General features: G+C 40.7%; 1 protein-coding gene across 3 annotated transcripts in view; it reads right to left on the reverse strand.

Moving 5' to 3' along the window:
• Positions 1–768: 768 nt before the first annotated feature.
• The window catches only part of LOC116938745 (diacylglycerol kinase beta), a 131,922-nt gene continuing 110,216 nt past the window's right edge, over positions 769–22,474 (reverse strand). For all 3 annotated transcript variants that reach the window (XM_032946320.2, XM_076056136.1, XM_076056133.1), the window contains exons 22-24: positions 7,818–7,938; positions 6,100–6,160; positions 769–3,747 (exon numbers count right to left, since the gene is read on the reverse strand). In XM_032946320.2, coding sequence (XP_032802211.1) covers positions 3,655–3,747; positions 6,100–6,160; positions 7,818–7,938 — 275 coding nt within the window. In that variant the 3' untranslated portion in view covers positions 769–3,654. The remainder of the gene's footprint in view (positions 3,748–6,099; positions 6,161–7,817; positions 7,939–22,474) is intronic.

Consider the following 22,474-nt stretch of genomic DNA (forward strand, 5'->3'; position numbering starts at 1 on the left):
GGGGGGGGGGGAGGTGATGTTGCGCCATACCAAGGCGCTGTATGCCTCCTTACGGTCACCACCCTCACAGGCCGATAGGGGGTGGCCGGGAGAGTGAGCTGGAGTTGTAGTGGTTAACCCGGGGTAACCCCCCACCCCCCACCCCCCGGGTACCCCGTGACCGGAAGTAGAGGCCCCAGACCCCCAAGGGGTGGGGGCTGGGAACTGGGGGCCAACGGCCCATTCCTGACCCTTCAAGACCAGTTCTGGAAGGTTCGGGGGAAGGTGTGGTTAGGGGCGGGGTAAGCCCCAACTTGCGTATAAAAGCCGGTCTTTTCAATGGGACCGGCAGTGTTCGTGCACTCAAGACCCGAAGACATCGGAAGACTAATCCAGCACCCTGGGACCCTCAACCGAGGTTCTTGTAAGAGCCGGGTTGCTAGGGGAGGCTAGCCTGACCCGTACCCTGGCTAGGTCGGATCAGGCTAGCCCCCCCTAGCTCCCGTAGCGGAGGACCCGTGAGAGCGTAGCCCGGAGTGTGTAGGGCCGGCTAGAGGGGAGGCTGTGCCTCCCTTAGGTTATCGGGTGACGGGGCCATAACCCCGTAGTGTTACAGGGGCCATAGCCGTAAGTGTTACGGCTATTGGTATTGTCGTTTATCGTAATAAACGTGTTGCCTCCAAGACAGAAGTCTCCCTCCACGTTTATACCCACAACACATATATCAATGTATATTGCAGTGATACGTAAAACTTAGCACCATATACAACTGAAAATACAAATGTAATGTCAAAGTTTAACTTTTTTATTGTAGCTGTAAATGCCACAAACAGAATTTAACACACGAAGGCGATGCATAAAAGATACATACAAACTGTCCACAAGTCACATTTAAATCGCACCAACAAAGATTGTGCTTATTTAATTCGCACTGACGACAAAACTGACGCAAATGCACAGATCACATGGGTAAAAGGCAAAAAACAGCATACATGACCTCATACAAGAATCTGTGTAACTCGTGAGCAGATAACTTTAAAATGTACATTAATGTCGATGCCACTAGTAACCAGGTCTGCTACGTGGTAAAAAGTCCACTTCCCTTTGTTAGTGTACAATAATAAACAACTTTTGTTGAAGTATCTATAAAAAAACATAAAAACACGACTACACCCTTGTTAAATTTAGTGCGCATTTACCGTGATATCACAGTTGTTATGATGTTACTGCAGAATGCATGCCCCTACAATTAGTTGTCCCTGTGACAGGTCAGTATTCGGGTGGCAGTTGGTGACTCCAGGTTGAGGAAGTAACAAAGTCCACCTCGGGTCTTTCAGCGAAGTCTCCAGCAAGAACGTTGCGACGTGGATTTATTGACAAACTGGAACACACTGGCAAGTGGCTTCATCATCGGGGCTTCCCGCACCAGGCGGGCCCACGCATAACACGGAGTTTCCCGCGAGAGACCGGTCTGGTGGGAGACCAGTACCGATGTAACAGCATCAACATCATCACCACCGTCATCACACAATGCCCTTGTGTTCCAATATCAATTAAAGTTACTTTTGTTTAACCAGGTGACAACTCCAAAGATCAGGATATAGGCTCATTTGCCAGAGTGACCTTGGCTTACCTGCACGTGTCACCTGGGACTGGATAATCCTAAAGCGGAGCTTTTGTTGTTGTTTCTGTTCCTGGAGCCACGTATCGTCATATGTTGCACATTGGAATTATCCGCATAATTGTGATGTACTACTGATACGCCGGCTATCTTAAGAGGCATTGTGGTACGGGTGTGCACATGCATAGTTATTTTTACATAGTACTGGACAGAATAGCAGCTTCAATATTAAAGGTGCTTCTGCTCAGCAGCAACATACATTATGAACCTATACCATGCTTACCACAAAACAGATTTTGGCAGCATGCCAGACACCTACCAAAACGCAATTGATACGTATCACATTTACAAGGTTACTCACAGTTTGCATTGTCAACTTCAACACACGTGATTGATCCAAACAAATGCCAATGCTCCATGTTCATGTACACTGCCATGTGGTGGTGGTGGTGGTGGCAACACTGTTGGCGAGCCTCGCAGAGGGGTTAATGAAAGCTTGCATCAGATAAAATCAAGCAAATCTAACAAGCTGCAACGTGTCATTACTTAACCTGGCATCAAATCACAGGTTACGTTACCAGGCCACGCAGCATAGACGAGGGTCTTGCATGTTGCTTTAGCAAATAAAAACACATGTATGGCATCATGCATGACTCCTTGGCTGACGAGTGGAATGGCTTGGGAGACACGTGTTGTGTCAAAGTGATGGGAGCATGAGGTTATGGGACTGGTGGGATTGGGAACATCAAGGCACACCCATGAGTGACGTTGTATAGAGATTGTGGCACTCAGATGTTAATGGGGGTTCCTAATCCCTGAGCACGTCGTTCTGTATTAAACATTGATATTTAAAATTTTCCTTTACAATAATATTTACAGTGCATGAGTTTTGTCAGTGCGTGTATGATATAATATAATACGTTATACAGGGCTGTAAGAATGTGGGAAGATAACGCTTTTTGGCCAAGGCTCCATTTGTTAGGTTCCTTAACAAGTTTTATCTTTACACATGTTAAACATGAAACATCTTATTCAAATACAATTAAAAAAACCTGTCCATAATAGCTAAAACAGCAAAAACAAATATTGTGTATGTGCATATATTTGCAAAAGTGGTCAAGCACACGACAGTGAAAAAAAATAAGGATTCTAATGTCAGAAATTTGTTCCTAATGCAAACATTTTAATGAACAACTGTTCACCGACAAGCAGGCATTGTTACAAGCTTATCTAACAATAATAATAATGTCCAATATACACCCTCCCCCACACAATTACACCCACATCCCCTGAATATGCTATGATTAAACCATGTCATGTACGACAAATTGTGAGAAAAAAACAGATTTTACAAAAAAGATCCTCCAGCAAAATGTCTTCATCCCCGCCCAAAATAAAACCAATTGGAGTAAATTAATATAAAACAGCATGTATAGATTTTTTTTTCATTAAAATAGGCTGTTTTAAGTGTAATCAACTTTCTTTCATATAAAAAAAAGAATTTACAAAAAAAAATATTGTAAAGAATTTACCAATTCTGCATTTAAAAAGACAGTATAATGGTGCTTTTAAAACATTATTACTGTACTAGGATTGTAATAATATGCAGTTTAAGTTGTTTTGTAGCATAAAAAGATTAAGAACCAGTGTCTATGATTACATTACTTAAGGTAATTATGCACGTTTGTTTTTCTTCTATGCAACGCATTATCTGAACATGTATGCAATATTGATGGGCATTTAAAATACAGTACTTACATATAGCGTTATTTGGCATCATAATATATCAGACAAATGGAATGCAATTACTCAACTACTCAATTAAGTTGTGTAGTGTTGGAAGGCCATAGGCCGCGACTATGCGTGGAAAGTGTACGGCGGAGAGAGCGATTTACACATATTACACACTGTCAATCACTGTCGTCTTGTATGATGAAGTCGTTGAATCTTTAGATATGACATAGTGTGTGTGTGTGGTGTGCGGTGTGCTGTGCAAGCGAGCAGTGGTGTTGCACCATCTGCAAAGTTTTACAGATCGTGAGCAGCACCGCCCTTCAGTTCTTCTTTCGTCTCAGGAAGGAGAAGAAGCCGGTCTTCGGGGCCGGCCCCATCAACATGGGCGCTTGATTTTTATGAATGATCTTTATCTGCAACAATTCAACGTAAAATAATGAGAGGTAGCGCCTATGAGTCAGGTTTGACCATCCTACTCATTATTTATGGAAACATCACAACGATGGAAGGTTTTGTCTTTTTTTTTAAAACACTCAAGTGGACTAAATGACCCACACTTTCATTAGTCTACACTTATTAACTAGAATATTTACATCAATAAATTTGGAATACGCTTACATTTTAAAAAAAAATCACAATTAATTTGCCTGGTTTTTTTTTAGAACAGCAAGTTTTTAATCCCCCCGGGGTACTTAATTAGTTTTATATGAATGTGTATGCTGGCAAAGCGCTATAATTACGAAGCATATATTTTGCACATAAAAGCAAGCCAACATTTTGCAATGCACAGTGTCGCAGTTATGAGATCGCCATCGTCGACTTGCGTTCAGGCGCGTGCAAAACTCCCAATTGTGTTTACCATTAGCAAAGATAATATCGAGCATAAATAAACAAATAAAGAGTAACAACAACTTAAACACAATTAAGAGTAATATAAATTCACCCTTAAATATAATCGGACAATGTTTTTCCCTAACCAACAAAAATTGCTTCCTTGAGGTTAATTGAAACATGTACCACTGCTTTAACCATTGTAACCACAAAGCAATTTCAGGTATGCAGCACATCCCAAAAGAATTCCTTGGCCTAATGTCAGGAACTCAATATTGTTTTTTCACCAACTTCTTGTCATACACATTCCCCATGCTCCCTCCATGGGTATTTAGCAGGAGGTTTAAGCCTGGTGTGGTGTATTATGTGTTATGTAACAAATGAAACTACTGAATGTTACTGTTTTTTTTTGCTTGTGCATTTCATGATAATCATCGTCATTAGGCCATACCTAGCCAATGCTGGACAAAGACCTCCTGAGCCATCGCCATCTCTTATGGACTTGCGATGTATTAATCCATCTAACACCTGCATGCGTCTAACACCTTATTAGCCTTGGCAAAATTTTGTTTTTGTCCATCTCCCCTAGTAATATGTATTTTGGTATTTTCTTTATACAAATCTAGACAATAGTAAAATGGCATTCTTAGTGACAGTTAAATAAAGTCAGAATTTTCAGTGTTTTTAAAAGTACAAATATACTAAGACAACAGTTATGGGCACCCTAAATAATTAAGAATATTGCAAGTGCCCAATGACATTTTGAGCCACTTAAATATTTAAAATATAGTAAAGGCCTCAGCTGGACTTGAGGGGTTGTGTTATCTTTGAAGTGAGTAAGTTGTAAGTATTTCGTCAATGTTTTTAATATAATTAGCAACAAAGTCACATCATCACAATTAATATATATTAAACGTATTTCACACCGTGCGTAGCCAACCGTGCTAATCGGAGGTGTGATTAGCATCTTCGATTAGCACGGTTGGCACAATATGTAACTTGTCATTACAATAAAGCCACGGGCATTTTTATTAATGCAGGTGTACCTACAAAACCATGTACAGTTCTCTTGTGGGTGACATTAAGAGATGCACAACTTGGGTATGCATATCTAAGACAACCTCATTCTGAAAAAAAATACTCTTATAGTTTGATCGTAAGTTAAGCCCATAATTGGTGGAACTAACTTTTAATATACTATATTATATTTGTAGATTTGCTTCTTAGAAAGCCTAATGACCAATTGAGAACAACAATTATTCTGCAATTTACTGTCAATAATTGATATTGGAAATTATTTTGTGGAAGCGAACATGCCACGAAAAACAAATTACAAACCATAATTTGTTATAGTTTTTGCTTTCTGATGTATAATAGCATACAAACAATAAACAGAAAAGCAGTTACGGAGTGATGATCGAGCCCAGGGGTCGGCAAACCTGCAGCTCCGGAGCGCCATGTGGCTCTTTAAGGACTGCTTCATAATGTTATTTATTGAGGACCATCTTCTCCTATTCACATGCATTGCGGCCCTTCAAATATTGAGCTTTTTTTAAACTAAATTTGAAAACAATGCCTCTACTTGTTATTTTGGTTGCCGACCCCTGATCTAGGCTAAACTGTTATTAAATATATGTTGTATAGCTTAACAGTTGAATAGCCATTCAGCCAATGGGCACCCAAGAGCAACTTGTGAAAATTTCCTTCCATCTACGTGTTTACTTTAATAGGATAGAGTGCTATTTTGAATCATCATACACAATCTTTTCCGCTGCAACATATATTATTTATTTAACAGACATTATTGTCCCAAATCAGAACTATCTCATTTAAGTGGTCTTGACAAGGCTTTGCCTGACGTTGGCATGTATGAGCACTTTATTTATTCTACAATATTCTGCGATGTGCTGTAAAGTGTGGATATTTTTGCTTACTGTGCAGGGCGGCTGCATCCAAGGCTCTCCATCAATCTGCATAGGTAGCAGCTTGGTCGTCCTGCAAACCAGCAACAATGTCATCATCTATCAAGGATGCACTCTTCTGCTGTGCAAACAGAATACATAAAAACAAAAACCGTAACCTTTGTTTAAAGCCAGCTTGTTGACATGACCAATGCACAGAGGCAGGATGTATTTAATTATTGCCGTTCCACAAATTCTCCATGGATGTCTCGCCTCAATTCAACTGAATTTAACTTTAGGACTTGAATCAATGTGAGTTTGCCGAGCGCAAATAAAATCCACAAGACTTGCTTATTCAATGAGTTTTCCAGAAACTCATTTCAACATGCCTTTTACTAAACCTTGGTCCACAACTGCTCCTGTAAAAGGCAAAACTAATGTTGGGATATTTTATTTTCTGAAGGGCCCTGAATAGCTTTTTTTCATATTCTTCTAGATTTCATGCAGGAAGTCTATCCTGCCAAAAAACACTGTCCTCAATTGGGAAAATATGTAAAGCAAATTGACAATGTCTGCAAAGTGGAAAATCCATTTTTGCCAGAACTGTAATGTGAGCTCAATGATATGCACTACTCTCATACCTAAAATTGGAGGAAGCCACATTTGGCGCTATACCAAGCTACTGATGTCGGCTGACAGCATGAGTGATGGCACTTTGCTGCTACATCGAGATGGAATGTGTCAACAGCATAAACCAGAGCCAAACGGTTGTGTATGTTTGGATAAGGTACCTTTTTTGTCTTGAATTGTTCTCCACTAAGTATAATTACATGGCGGCGTGAACTTTATAAAAGCAGTTTGATTGTTCATACATGTGTGACATGCTTTCCACTTCTGTCACAATAAGTATGCTGTACATGTTAATTGAACAAAAATGTTGGGTGTTCACTGCTTAATATTCATATTTTCCCTTATTGGAAAACAGGGTTTTAGACAATAATAGGTTTAAGTGTGTGACACAAATTAATCTTAAACATTCTATAAATGTGCTTGGGGAAACTGATAAACTGTAAACACTTACACTTCGATGAATGCACAGAGAAAAGGGATTATTATTATTATTATTTGTATGCGTGTATTAACATAGTTTAGGTAATTCATACTTTTCCGCAAGCTCATTTAAGAAATGTTTCAGGTTCCTCTGTTTCATTACTGGACCATCAAAAAACGTGGATGCCATTAGATTGTAGTAATCATTTGTGTTCATATACTGCAAAGCTCATGTGAAAATTGTTTGACCATTATTTATCATGTTCAATGCAGGTTGGTGAAGGGTGGGGTGATGGGTGGGTAGCAGCAGACACGGTTCACAAGTCACTCACCAAATGTTGTTAGCCATGTCTGGGTTCATGGCGCAGCATACTAACCACTGCGCCAACACTCTTCGTCGGGTATTTTAAGAGTTCCAAATATATGACTCAGAGGGTCCCATTCGCCCGAATATACTGAGATGTGTCACACATTATTACGATGACATTATATTCATAGAGATTGAACAAACCATGCCAGAGAAAAAAAGTAACATAATCTTCACGCACAGCCCTTTTGTCAATCCACTGCTAAATGAGGGCGATCCCCCTGACATGCAGGTTATGGGGGTCATTTGACCACCGCACTATTAAGTATACAAGGTACGCACAATTAAAAACAAATGACATTGTTAAATTGTTCATTAAAAGAACAGTGCCTACCTGATGGTCACGGAGGAACACTGGGCCAAGCGGGAACCTGCACTCTTCAGCCCCGTGTAGATCTGGCCCATTTCCATAGCTCCATCCAGCCCAACCACCTCCAGCAGATGGTCACTGAGGTCTGAAAGGCAGATCACACAGTGTTGTGGGTCAAGCAGGCTTTACAAAAAGATGTTCAGGAAAACCACAATTCTCTCCAGTCAATGAGAGATGATGAAATATCCCCACCAACTGGATAAACGTGTCCATTAAGCCTGAACAGAAGTCATATTCAAGGAATTATGGGAGAGCCAACAGCATCGCTTCGCTTGATGTGCGTATGCAATAACAATAATAATGATGATATTCCTATACCCACAAATATCTGGAATTAAATCAGGACTTTCTGGATGGTCCTGCTTTGGAGTTTTGCCCAATTCTCTTCTTTTTTGTTGCACAAAACGGATGCATATGGTGAGCAGAGCTAGTCTGTAAATAAAGTAAACATTTCTCGAATCGCTGACTGAAAGTGTGAAACGAATAGGCGATATACCTGTGGACGCATGTGAGTAAAGCAATTGCAGAGAGCCAATACATATAACACGCGAAATGGCAAGTATCGTAGCACGAGTATTTTTAGGGGGAGACATGCTTCATTGCCTATACCAATTTCAATCAAATCCTAGTAAAAAAAAAAATTATTTAGCATTATTTGTACACGTTCTTCAGGAGAATGACACATGGAATGTGGTAAGTCATTACGATGTGTGGAACAATTAAAGCATCAGGGTCATGATATGAATCCATGACTTTTTTCAACATCGTGGTGAATGGTAGCACCTCCAATGGCTGCGGCAAATTTTGATTGAAAAATATCGGGAGTATTTTGTGCACATGTATCATGAGCTTAATCATTGATATTAATATATTAACTGATGCAACGTTCCACCCCATATTGCCGCTTCTCCAAATAGAATACGTTGGTCATGTAGAAAATCGTCAAATATGAAATAAAATGTTGGATTTGTTTTAACACGTAGGCTTTCGCAACCAGTATTATTCATAATAAAGGTTTTTGGGTTAGATCCAGCATCATCGGGCAAATTTCCCGATGATGCTGGATGTAATTACCAGCGAAACGTCGTACTCAAACTGTAAATGTTGTGGATTCACTCTTCAACACACCGGTTGGCTAAAGTAGTGAACTATTTGTCTTTTGTCAACGTGTCGGGTGGTGGAGGGTTACGACACATTTATAAATAACGCGATCTAACCCGACAACCTTTATTATGGTTTTGTTTTGTTCATGGATTTATAATCTGACGTTGTTTTGATTGCAGTTTTTTTTAATAGATATACACGTTTTTAAATAAGTTTCTGGCATGCATTTTGAACACAATGCATCAGATTCTAGAATAGCTGTCGATTGGGCTTGTGGGCAGAGACAATTGAAAACACATGGGTGCAGAAGGCATCACTCGAATTATTGTACAGAAACCAGCCTATACTCTTTGGTTCTTTCTATATAAAATTTTATTTTTTTACATACAAAAAATTATTTGTTATAAAAAATATATTTTCTACCTACGTGACTTTACCGAAAGAACCAAAGCGTATGGATCCCTGCAGTCACGAAAACTTCAAATCTAGACAGAAACCAGCCTTTAGAAGGTCTGCTTGATCTCAGTTCTAGCAAACTGCCAGAAGAATTGGCAATCACAAAACTATGCAGGCTCTTCATAATCACTATAACTGCAGCGAACAAGTGACGAACTGCTTTACTAATCATTTACGGGGGTAAGACACTTATGAACGTACTGTAAAGAAAAAAGCGAGCAAACCAATTCATGTGTGTCGTCTTTTTGCTTCAATAGATTGTCTGTGGTTGTATTAGGGGTAAAATAAATAACAACCCATTCACATGGAAGACACCTGCATTTGCAATATAAAATAATGAGCTCGAGCTGTTTACCAGCTTTCATTCACATGCACACCCACAATAACACATTCCTGCGGAGGGAGCTGGTAGGAACGTTGGGTTGCTCGGTCAATGGCCAGGGTCAACGGCGGCACCACGTGGTGTATTCCGCAAATATGCCCGACTGTGAGGGCGGGCACAAGCCGGCGTGAGTAGGTTAAACGTTGAGTTTTATAAGGGCACCACGGGGTGACCAGCCCCTCCCCACCCAGCCCCACCCCTCCCACCCCCCACTCAGTCCCACCCTCCCCACCCAGCCCCTCTCCACCCAGCCCCTCCCCACCCAGCCCCTCTCCACCCAGCCCCTCCCCACCCAGCCCCTCTCCACCCAGCCCCAACCACCCTCCCCACCCCACCCATCCCCTCCCTCCCCACCCAGCCCCTCCCCACCCTCCCCTCTCCACCCAGCCCCACCCCTCCCATTTTTGGATGCACGACGGACGGACACAATAATCCCCTGTGGGCTGGTGTAACCAGGAGGTTCCTACCAGTATAAACATATCTGTGTTTAGAACATTCTTTAAATAAGGCAGACGGGTTTCCTTTCTAGACCGTGTGTCTCCAGCTCGACTGCGTCAATCTGTGGGGGGTGGGCGGTGGGGGCTTCAAAGCAATTGTGACATTCATTAATAAGTTATAAACACCCGCCAGGCCCACCAATTATAAGACATTGATAGACCCATTCCATCTTTCATCGGGATACAAGAGTCCAGGTGAATTCAGGGATGTTTAAAAAAACATTGAATCTCCCTGACAGTGTCATTATTGATCACACAGTTCAATATTGCCACTTCAGGACAATTAATTGCCAAAGGGCATCGGATACAAAGAGGTAGAATATTTTATTTTATGCAGCACAGCTTCGATACACATTTAAGCATACATACATCGCTAATTAAAATACATCATTGTAAACCCCACAGATGTAACAAGTGTGGATGTTTAATCGAAATGTAGTGCGCATTACAAAGTAGTTTACATGAATAAACAAAGATTCCATGCTTCTTACACCGTTTGATTTGGTTACTTGTAGGATGTGTAAAAACAACATGGTAATTCACGACATGTAAAATGGTTGTAATTGCTAGATCCAATTATTTAATTGCTACCATAGGTGGCTGCTGAGCTCTACAAAGGGAGTGTTAACATAAAAAGCGATCTGATGGAACATTGTTTTCAAAAACACGTTTTCAAAAACAAGTTTGATGGCCATCCAAATGAGTCACGTGAATGACATCACTTCATGCGAGTCACACATCCTTCCATAAATGGACTGAAATAAATAACTTTTTGTTTATGAATATATTATTCACACGCTTAAAAGAAATGTAATTCCTGAACGCCAATGTTTAACTCAATATTTTCATTTAATTGCGGTTTCCATTTTCATAATTTAACATTTACAGTTAACGATTTTGCAACTGCAAGATTTCTCTTAAAGCAAATTAAGCTTTTTTTAATTTTGAGTGGGCAGCACTGATGCGATTCATATGGTAAAAGTAGAAAACCCGAGCTCCGTGAAACGTCAGTGATATTGCTCCAATTTGTGTGGCCACACACGCACGCACAGTGCGCAAACACTCACTTCATTGACCCGCTACTGTTATCACACGTATCGCGTGACCCCATCACAAAGCACTCATTGACAGCTCCTGAAAGAGTTCCACATATCAACACCCTGAGTATACACCATAATGTCAGCAATTACAAGACTTATTTGGGAGGGCAGTTCCATTGTGGGGCAATGTTTTTCAAATACATATCTGACCAATGTCTATCTCACGCAAGCAGCAATGTTATGCTTTGATGGTAATGTTTAGCATACAGCAATACATTCTCGTGGGGTGGGGAGGAATAACCTTGTTTAGATCCAACTGTATATCACCTGCCTTTAAACGAATCACACGGAATGCACCCAATCTCGTCGAATCTCAGACACTAAGCAGGTTTTGAGCCTAGATAATGCTTGGACAGGAAACCACAATGCGTTACAGGTGCTATAGGCTGTGGTTTGGGAGACCTACATCCAGCAGTTGATTGGCAAAGGAATGTACATGTATTACCAGTGGAAGATCTTATAAGATATATGTAGTACATTATTTAAACAATGGTCTATAAAAAAAATTCAGTTTGGCCAGTTCAGAATGCTGTTCCACGAATTAGAGCAACCATTTCATTTTTATAAACATGTTCATATGACTATAGGGTACAACAATATAGGACTACGATGGATAGGCATATATTGTACTAGTGATAGAGCCTGATGCCTATACTTTAATCCCTACTCCAAGCCAGCAAAGCAGCGTTTCATAAAATGTTGAGTGAGAACGTAAGCCCCGTGGTTTATAAATGCAAAAATGGTTATACCGTATATATAATTTAATTGTCTTGGATAATATATCAGAAATTCCAAGTACTTTATAGCATTTGTTAAGCAGTGCTCATTCTTTAGTTACTACAAGTCTACTACCGTGCACCATAACTCGTTAAAGTATGCTGCACATATGCAAGTAAAACTTGTATACGCTACACAATCCTTCCATCATGATGTAATCAAAGACAGGGCTTGCCTACATATGATTTTAATACAGTACAGCTTTGAAGAAAAAAAACATTAAGAGAAATTAAAAAATATATACTTTTAATAACGTGAAAAACTGCAAACCATCCGACAACTATTAAAAGTGATTATTTATCTGAATGTGAACTTACAATAAGCATGCAAAATACCCATTAACCTCTTGAGTGGTTTCATTTTGGTATCAAATGTGATATACTGTATCACATTTCATACCATGTAAAAGTTCATACCAAACAAACATTTAACAGCATTGCTGAAGAAATGAGAGGCCTGCATCTATTGTACGCAGACTTATTTTGAATAAAAACTGGCTTAAATGTTATTTTGGCAATACTGAACCATAATAGTTGTCTCCATCTTGAAACTACATAACTCAGAGCTTATTTCCTGCAAAAAAAAAAACACTTGCGGAGTTCTTGGCAAATGCACTTTTAGGATAATAAAAAAACGTATTTACTTTTTTAAAGCATTTGTTCAAATGCACATGTTGCACTCTTTTTCAATTAACAAGTTATCAATACGCAAACCTTAGAAACAATATAACCTTTTTTGATAATGAAATTCAGGTATACGGTATTTTGAAATGACTGCAGTACAGTAATATTTTGTGCGCGCTTTTCATAAGAAATGCAGCACAAGTGAGCATTTGCCCAAATTTTCGTTATTTGTAAAAGTATAAAAATTACTATAACCAAGACGTGTACTGGTGCATCAACTCATTGTTTAATAGCACGATGCATGTGTCAAATCACGTGTGTAAGAATCTGTGTGTTTCAATCCGTAAACTGTGAATGTACTGGGCTTTGACGATCCCCTGTTGCCCAGAGGAACGAGCATTCATCGTAATGCTCCTAGGAGAATGGATTATTCAGTCGAATTGACGCCTTGAATCGTGACAGCCCATTGAATCGCATGGCAGGAGAATCGTTACACCCCGAATATCCAATTTTTGTTTGAGGTAGTCACATATTTGCAGTAACTTTATCCACTGCTTCAACAGAAACCTGAGCTAATTCACAATTGCAATGCAAATGACTAAACGTATACATTCCAAAAATGAACCTCAAATATAGCCAGAAATCATGAATCTGTAATGCCAGGAGAGTATACTTCCACACGAATGACCATCGTCCTATTTATGATAAGTGATTTGAGGTTTTAATCGGCGAAAATTGTGCTACTCTAAAGAAATAAAACATATTGTAATAACGTCATTTATGTTGCATGTATGTTGAACTTCTTTCACGCCATATATAGCCAACCGTGCTAATCGGCGGTGCGGGGGAAGAGACAGCAAACTAAACACAAAAATCACTTCTCAAGAAATGAGTTTTCAATCTAGATTGAAAAGTGCATAGCTCCAGTGGCTTCCTAATATCTCAAGGGAGAGCGTTCCAGACCGCTGCAGAAGCGCATCTGAAAGCGCGCGATGCGGGTGACCATCTCTGTTCGATGGCGAGCAAAAGTACCAGATGTAGAGAATGAAAATACAAGCCTGTTTGCGTAAATGAATCGTGGTGAATGTGATGTTGGATATGCGACTTGAACTCTATTTATAGTCCGTATCTATCCAAGCTCTCCTTTTACAAAACAGATAGTCGCATTGGCCTCTCACTTGGAAAGCTAAATAGGTCCCAGTAAACTCCTTTATGATATTTTAACTTTTTGGATTTCACAATGCGCTATTATAAATACCCTTTCAGAACATACAATGAGCATAAGCTCCTGTCATTTTAGACAATGGCTCCAAAAGACTCCACACTACAGTATTGAATTGCTTCTGGAGCCACTTCAGCCTCTCTATTCCAATCACAGGAATCTCGCGCAGTACTTCTGCCGATGACAATCATTGGGTTTTTGCAACATCAGTCATCTCGAACATGTTTGACAAATTATTTGGTGATACTGCGTTGGGAGCGCTGCACAAGAGCAATAAACAAACAGCTCAACACGTTCGTCAATAACACTGTGGCCTTAAAATGAACAAATATACAGGAATGGGTGATGTTTCAGCCACATAAAAAGCTATTGTGCTGTAAAGAAGGATCACTGCCAGAAATGTCACCTATTCTATATTTTCCTTTTTAAGTCAAAGTTATTTTATGAATGTGTTGAATTTTTATCAAACGAGCTTCAAAATGTGATGTCTCAGAGCTCGCTTATACTGATTTAAGTGAAAACTCACATTTTTAAAGCAATGAGCTTTTTTTTTTGCAATCATTGTTCATGGGGCTGAGTCTATCAATGCATACCAGATTTAAAAGAGGCGACTTTTCAGGTTTCAATGTAGAATCTCAGTGGTACTGGCTAAGATCACTGATTCAGGCAATAGATGTCTGTAGCCACCCATCCACTCTCAATGCCCTTCACTTATGTCAATCATACATCTCATTGTTGTTAAACGTAGACTATTCCAAGCTGAATGTGAGGCACAATAGTATATATTCATTCAACATCGGATATAATACGGCTGTTGATACTCTTTGAAAGACAACCCATCAGCAAAGAGCAGCAATATTTATAAATAATTTGTCATTTATTTATAATTTATTCATGATTTAAACCATCTTAAATGTGATCAAAACAGTGTTATGAGATACAATAGCTGTAGCTGGAGACACAGTGAAACCAATAAAAGGTAAAAATCCCTTCTAAAAATTAATGTTAAAATAACTCGTACCTTGCAGGACACACCAATGACTTATATGAATTGTCATGGCACTCATAAAAAAAAATCACCGTTAAATAGAACATGGCAACAGACGGTTCTGCAAAATGTTAAAGTACCTATTATAAAATGATGGGATAGCACCATATGATACCATCACGTTAAAAAAAAAAATCTATTTTCTGAGAAAGGTTTTAAAAAGTGTTAAAAATCTGTCAGGTTTGTGGTCCACTTGTGACATATATATAAATTCAAATGACCTTGTGGAATTACTATTCAATACACCTTACCATGAGCTATGCACATAGAGGTGAACGATAAATTCAACCAAAAGCTTAAAATTATGATTTAAACGTGTGTTTAGTTTTTTTTCCCAACTTACCTGGAATTACCATTTAAATGAAAAACATGCATAAATGAACACTTACTGTGAAATTTTACATTGCAATATTCAATGCAAATCAGGGTTAGATGGTGCCAAAATGCCATAAAATATGGACAGCATTGCGGCTGCGACAAAAACACATTATGACCAGAATTATTTCAAACATTTAACGATTCTTTCGCGGTTGCAAGTGAAAGTGAACTCCAAATAGATCAAAACCTGTTTTTGCATGAACTGTATCCTCGAGGTTATATTCCTTTCCAGTTTTAGTTACTGCTCAAGATTAATTCTTGTTCTCGTTCATTTAATAAAAATGTTGCCGAGGGTTTTGTTATTACCTATTACTGCACCACAGTTAAAGAATTAATGTACAGATAATTTATAGTGCACATGTTGGCTATGTGCTACACTAATACGGCCAAGTTCATCATGGTCTTTAATTATTCATCGACAATATATGATAAGGGACGTCCATAAATGACGTCACGCACCTGGGGGGGGGGGTCAGACATTTGTGACGATGGGGGGGGGGGGGGTTTGAGAAATGTGACGTCACATCAAAATGCGCAACTTTAAATAAATATAGACAACACGTTCTACTTAATTAAATAGACTTTTTTTTAAATAAATGTTTTCTCCTACGACATCAGAGTGCAGCGCCACATTAAATACGCGCTACAATGACAATAATGGTTTAAAGCGATTTGAAGCACGTCATTTATGGACGGCCCCTAAGGCGGTGGCATCATTTTGGCTTGACAATCGTGGTCACTGTGTGGGGGTGCAATCTGCTTTTCCGGCGACTTTTAGCATCAGTGCTCCAGCCCCGCAGAGCACGCCGTGACTGACGACCAATTACACGGAAGCACTAACAACATGTACCTGCCCAAGGCCAAAGCATTTGTTATCACCGTTGTCTCGACGCCATTACTTGTCACGTATCATTGTGCCCCTGCTTACACTCAAGTTGAAAAATGGCATTTTCGTATAGGGAAATGTGTAACCGTGGTGTTTTACTTATTCTATTTTAAAGAGTGAGCACATTAGGCTTTTATCACAACACAAAGCAGATGATACATTTTCACTTAGAGACGTGCCTATATAATAAACCACTGAATTATTTTTGGTCGACAAATAATATTCAGGCACGCATAGTAATTGCCTTGGAGAAAGTGGTGGTGCAGAGTGGTTAGTGCACAGCACTGTGAACCCAGTGACCCGAGTTAGACTCTGTCATGGATAACATTAGTGGTGAATGATACCTCAACCAGTCCTTGGCTGTTTTTCCATCCCAATATACATTGTCCAGTATGGTGAAGCATGGTTAAACACTCATACCCAACATTGCATGTTGAGGTCTTCATCCAGTAGTGATCTAAAAATGGGCTGTACATGTAAATTTAGTAATTGCCATGATACTTGAGAAATGGTTCTGCTGGTATTAACAAATATAAATTATTCACTGAAATTAACAACTCTCATTTCTATAAGTTGGTTTATAAAAAAACATGCAGTTGAACTAAAAAACGATGGCTGGTACTGTAGCCCTTTGTGTAACAAAAGCAGGAAAACTCCCACAGTCTATGTAGTATGTACAGCTGCTTTAATTCCTAACTAAACTGTGCAATGCACGACTGCACATAGCTCTGGCATAATGCCCCTAGTATACTCAAGCTCTGTGGAAAAAGAAAAAAATGGAGCTTAAAAAAGCCAGTTTTTATGAATGGGCCATGAAGCCAGTGGAAGTGCGTAGGTCTCCCGAGAAATGCCCTTCAACCTTAGCGCACACGTTGCCGAGGAAATGTCTTAATCCCTGCCTGCCCCTCTCTCTGTGCATTGTTAAGCCACTCAGATGCAGTGATGTGCACAAAGCAGGCATGTGGGTTAATCCTTGGGCTTAGTTCCCAATAACTAATTACGGCCGGGAGTGAACTAGCAAGCCACGGGCTGTCAAGTTGATGGGCCCGAGCTCAGAATTGAGAATGTATACGCTGTTGCTGTGATAGAAGACGGGAGAGACCTACAAGCAATCAGCACACAAGGGTACTGGCACACTCTGTTCTTTTATTTATTTCATTCTTTTATTCATCCACCGGTTGCCTTATTTATAGGGATAAACAAATAATAAAGTATACAACTTTTTTTGGCAGTGGCACGTGACCTCATTCCACTGTAATATGCTTAGCCTGATTCTAACACGTTATGATACATCAGGCCGGTGAAAACTTGAATGAAACTTTAAAAAATATTCAATTATGTTCTTGCATACAAAATGGATATTATGACAAATCACTCATTGTATGGGGCTTTTACTACAAATCCCAAGATTTAGAACTCTTCAGGTAACTTAGATTTTAAACAAATATGGTTCAAATTAATGAGCGGTTTAATTTGAATCTATTTATAACCTGTTATAAAATGTCTGCCTATTATAAAGGATACATTTTACAAGCAGTATCCACCAAATACTGTGAATTATAACGTTTTAATTCAACCTGTTACACTAATTATATAGATGTACCCAATAACTCAAAGGCAAGCGTTTGTCTGGGGAGTTAAACCCAAATTGCACGCGCACACACACCTACAACACAGTGTTCTTTTTGTGACTGATTTATATCAAAAACAATTTGTAAATGTCACTTGTGTGTTACAGTTTTGACGTGCAATAAAGTAAATGTAGCTCATGGCGGTAGCAGCAGCAATATCTTCAACATATATCTAAACAATATTGCAGTCTACATATATATGACTGTATAATCCATCCAGAGCCTGCGGTGTAATATAGTGCCAATTGTCCAGAATGGAATTTATTTGGTTTTTCCCATTGAGTTGTTAAAATGCAGATGCGAATTATCCCGAGTCTGAGATAATTGCAAAAATAAATAAAAGCACTGCCTCTACGAAAAGTATTGCACACTTACGTGGGAATCTGAGATCTCAAATAATAACCTGAGTATATTTATTGTAAAGGCACCCATTAACCAACAAATTAGCAAAAAAAAACATAAATTGTATGTAATGGTGTAATCTGCATAAAGAAAATAGAACGGAGCTAGTAGAATCAATAACAAAATAATCGAACAGGAACCTCCTTAAAAAAATCCTTGATAAATGTTGACATCGTTATATCAATGAAGAAATTATAGCTTACATTGTGCGTGCACGTGGGTGGGGGGAGTGGTGGCGCTTTGGTTAGGCCGACTAAGCGGTGTGTAAACTTCACCACTAAGAAGACAAAGGCGGCCTCTGCATGGTGCTGGCGACCTACCCCTTCGTTTTTTACGTGCCGGCCTCATAGGTTCTCGCAACAACATTTTCCCCAACAGTCTGGTAAGGTTTTATTGGGGATCTTTTGCGCTTCCGTTCGTGGACTGAGCTATGAACCTGGTTAGTTGAATTACATTTCCCGGCCACAGCCAACATCAGTGACACCTTAGACATTTCTGGGCCTCCCCTAGGTTCACTTAGGCTTAAATTAGAACCTGCTGTGGTATGTGAAAATGTATCACTGGGGAGGTAATATCAACTCTGCACGGTGCAAGTCACACCCTTGTGCAATTCTAGCCTTAATAGGTGCTCGCTGACAGCACTTTCCCCAATAGTCTATGGGGAGGATTGTTGTCATGTCTTAATGTGGTAGTTAGCACAGCGCACCACTAGTATTCCAAACTTGCATCACTGACAAACGATACTTGAACTGGAGGTGCGTAAGCAGTTAGGTAACCACAGCCTAAAAGAAGGATGGTATGTCAGTGTTAGCAATGAGGAGACAAAGGTGGCGGGACATTGTTGGTGATGGCCAAACATCGTCCCCCAGTGCGTCATGCTCACCGTAAAACGTGCTCGTTAAAAGCACCTGTTTCTACAGAATCTGAGGTTCAATGGGGGTGTTTGTCATTGTATTTATACAAACTGTATTACTAGGCTGGATTAAAACACACTTACTCTTTCCTTCATCCTCAGAAAATAAACACAGTTCATGTTTTCCATTTACTGTATGTACATTAAAAAGCATCAATTAACATATTTGTAACCTCTGAAGCAGCTACATTTTAAAAATTAACATATGGAAAAATATATCAACCCTGTGAGACAAATACCATGACCGTATGGGCTGCTGGAATCCCCCAATCATAATGTACATTACACTTTAACAATTTTTCACTGGGTAATGCCGCTTTAGAGCCTATGGCTCACAATCGGGTTCAGATGTCAGGTTCAGGGCGACGGGATGGCACAGTGGTTACAACTGTGCCTCACAGCAGGAATGACGTCGGTTCGATTCCCGACTCGGGCGTCTTTCTGTGCGGTTTGTATGTTCTCCCCCCTGTTCTGCACCAGTTTCTTCCGAGTTTTCCAGTTTCCTCCCATTGCTAAAAACACAAACACAAATGTAACTGGTGATGGCCAAAAAAGCCCAATGATGAAAGGATACCTGCATATTACCCAATTGGGATGAAACGTAGCAATATCGCCCCCCCTATTGAAACAAACATTGTCACAACCCTCTGGAAAAAGAGTCTTTAGATTCAGTGAGGCTATCCTGGATAAACAAGCATGATCAAACATATTTCAATGTGGAAACATATTTCAATGTGGGTCAGCATAGCCCTCGATCCACCCGGGGTTTGTTACAATGAATTTGTACGGCTCTTTAAGAAGTAAGCAGTGACCTTACTGTGGGAAGATTCTCCTCCACCTTTTAGAACATTCTGTGATCAGATCCAGGAAGCAACTTAAACGAAGAGAGTTCAGTCTCATCTCGGGCATCAGCACTTAATTCAGCTTGAATGCACGTCCTGAGCATTCACAATGTGGGATTGATATTCTTGGTTCTTTCGGTAAAGTCACGTAGAATGGAAACAATACAATAATAAAAATATAAAACAATAAAATTCTCACGACGTTTCGACTGCAGCACATCAGGTGCTGATGATTGCTTGTGTTGCAGTCAAAACGTCGTGAGAATTGTATTGTTTTATATTTTGATTATTTTATTGTTTCCCTTCTACGTGGTGACTTTACCGAAAGAACCAAGAATATGAATCCCTGCAGTCACGAAATCTTCAAAATCAAAATTTAATGTGGGATTGATTAAATTATGATGATACCCTTTGCAGGTTGTGGTGAAGGTGTGCCACCAGTGGAGACCTGTTGAAGCGACGTTATAATCAATTTTGTGATATCTTCCATGGCCAATTCTCCCTCACGGTGTGTGCCGCACTGCCATCAGAAATGCCCTAATCTTTTGACCCAACGTAATAATATTATAGAAAGGAAGACCATTACATTTAAATATTGACTCTCTACCACTGGCTTAGCGATTTCAAAAGAAGATGTGCACTGTCTCGCTCTTGTTTGAGCATGAATACAATGTCTTGACATTAAATGTTTAATATAACTTGACAGTTTGACGAACAAATAGAATAATTACGTTGTCTTGCATGCATTTCTTATTTCAATGCAGCTGTACTATTGAAGCTATATATTAAATATATACTTAATAAATAAGATTAATGCTACATCAGTATCTGTAAGTTTATGCTTAAAAATATACCGCATATAGCATACTAGCCTGACTACCCAGCTTCGCCCGGGACTTGCACTCACCACGCCCGGCCGCCTTTGTCTCCCCAGTGGCGATGTTCACTACACACCACAGCAGTTACTTGTTTGAGGCTGAGTCGACCTAGGGGAGGCCCAGGACCGGTTCAGATAATCGTCACCGGTGGTGGCCGTGAGAGGAAATCGAACTCGGATCGCTGGGTTCGTAGCGCGGCGCGCTAACCACTACACTACCATGCGTTACGCTTCCACACAACTACAACCGCCATTCGCCACTAAGTGGCAGTGACGTCACCACAACGCTTGTGCCAGGTCATGTGCACCTTGAGGCCACGTGAAGTGTCGAACGCCCGCTGGCAGGAGGTCACGGGGCAGACCCAGGTGCCACGGGTCGACTGACTGAGATGACTGAGATGACTGGCTGATGCACCACCTGTGCCCCCTACTGTGCCAACCTGCTGTGCTTTAGCCACCCGGCGCTCCGCTCGTTGTTGTGAGCGTCGCTCCTCCGCCCTCCGTTGTTGTTGGAGGGCGACTGCCTCCAACTGCCCAGTAGCGTCCTTAACGAGCCTCCTCCACAGAGGCCGATCTTGACACCGCTGGTACCAGTCATCGGCAAGTCCACTCAGCTCCACGTCCTCCTGTACCACATCACTCCATCTCTTCTCTAGCCCGTGCCGCGCCCGCTTAGCCCCCTCGATCCGGCCGAACAAAAGCTTTTTCGGCATGCGGTGGCTGGGCATGCGGGCTACATGACCCAGCCAACGCAGCCTTGCCTGTCGGAGGAGCTCACCGATGGGACCTTGCCCAAATCTTTCGAGGATTTGTGAGCTCCTCACACAATCCAGCCTGGTTAAACCCAGGATGGGTCGTAGGCAGGCCAGCCTAAATGTTTCTAACCGGCGAAGATGTTGCATTAAGGGGGTCCACTTTTTGCAAGCGTAGAGAAGGGAGGGAATGACCGTGGCCGAGAAGACCTGAAGCTTAGTGCGGAGCGACAGACCAGGTAGCTTTCCCACAGCGTTACGCAACCGATGAAAATATATTGCCGCTCGACTGATTCGGAGTTAGACCTCTGCTGTTAAACTGGAGCTGGTCATAAGCACACTGCCCAGGTATGGGAAACTCTCTACTCTCTCCACAACTGCCCCATCACCGATTGGGAGTTGTGGGGGTGGAGTGTCTGATGGTACAAAATACCCAGGCAGGTGCTCAGTTTTGGTGGGGCTGATGGTAAGGCCCCATCTCTTAGTGACACGCTCCAGTCTCAGCAGCAGCATCTCCAACTCCTCCTCTGAATGAGCAGCTATTACCAAATCATCGGCATACATAACGTCGTTGAGCAATAGGGAGCCATCCCTTGACTGCACCCGGGCATTGATCAGCCTCCCATTATATCTGTACCAAATGGAGATTCCCCCGGTACAGCTATTGAAGGCTTCACGAACTACGTGGTCAAAATAGATGTTAAATAATGTGGGAGCCAGAGGACATCCCT

Source organism: Petromyzon marinus, chromosome 4, assembly GCF_048934315.1.
Source record: "Petromyzon marinus isolate PM22_M1 ecotype Great Lakes invasive population chromosome 4, UKy_Petmar_22M1.pri1.0, whole genome shotgun sequence".
In the NCBI taxonomy this organism is placed as follows: domain Eukaryota; kingdom Metazoa; phylum Chordata; class Hyperoartia; order Petromyzontiformes; family Petromyzontidae; genus Petromyzon; species Petromyzon marinus.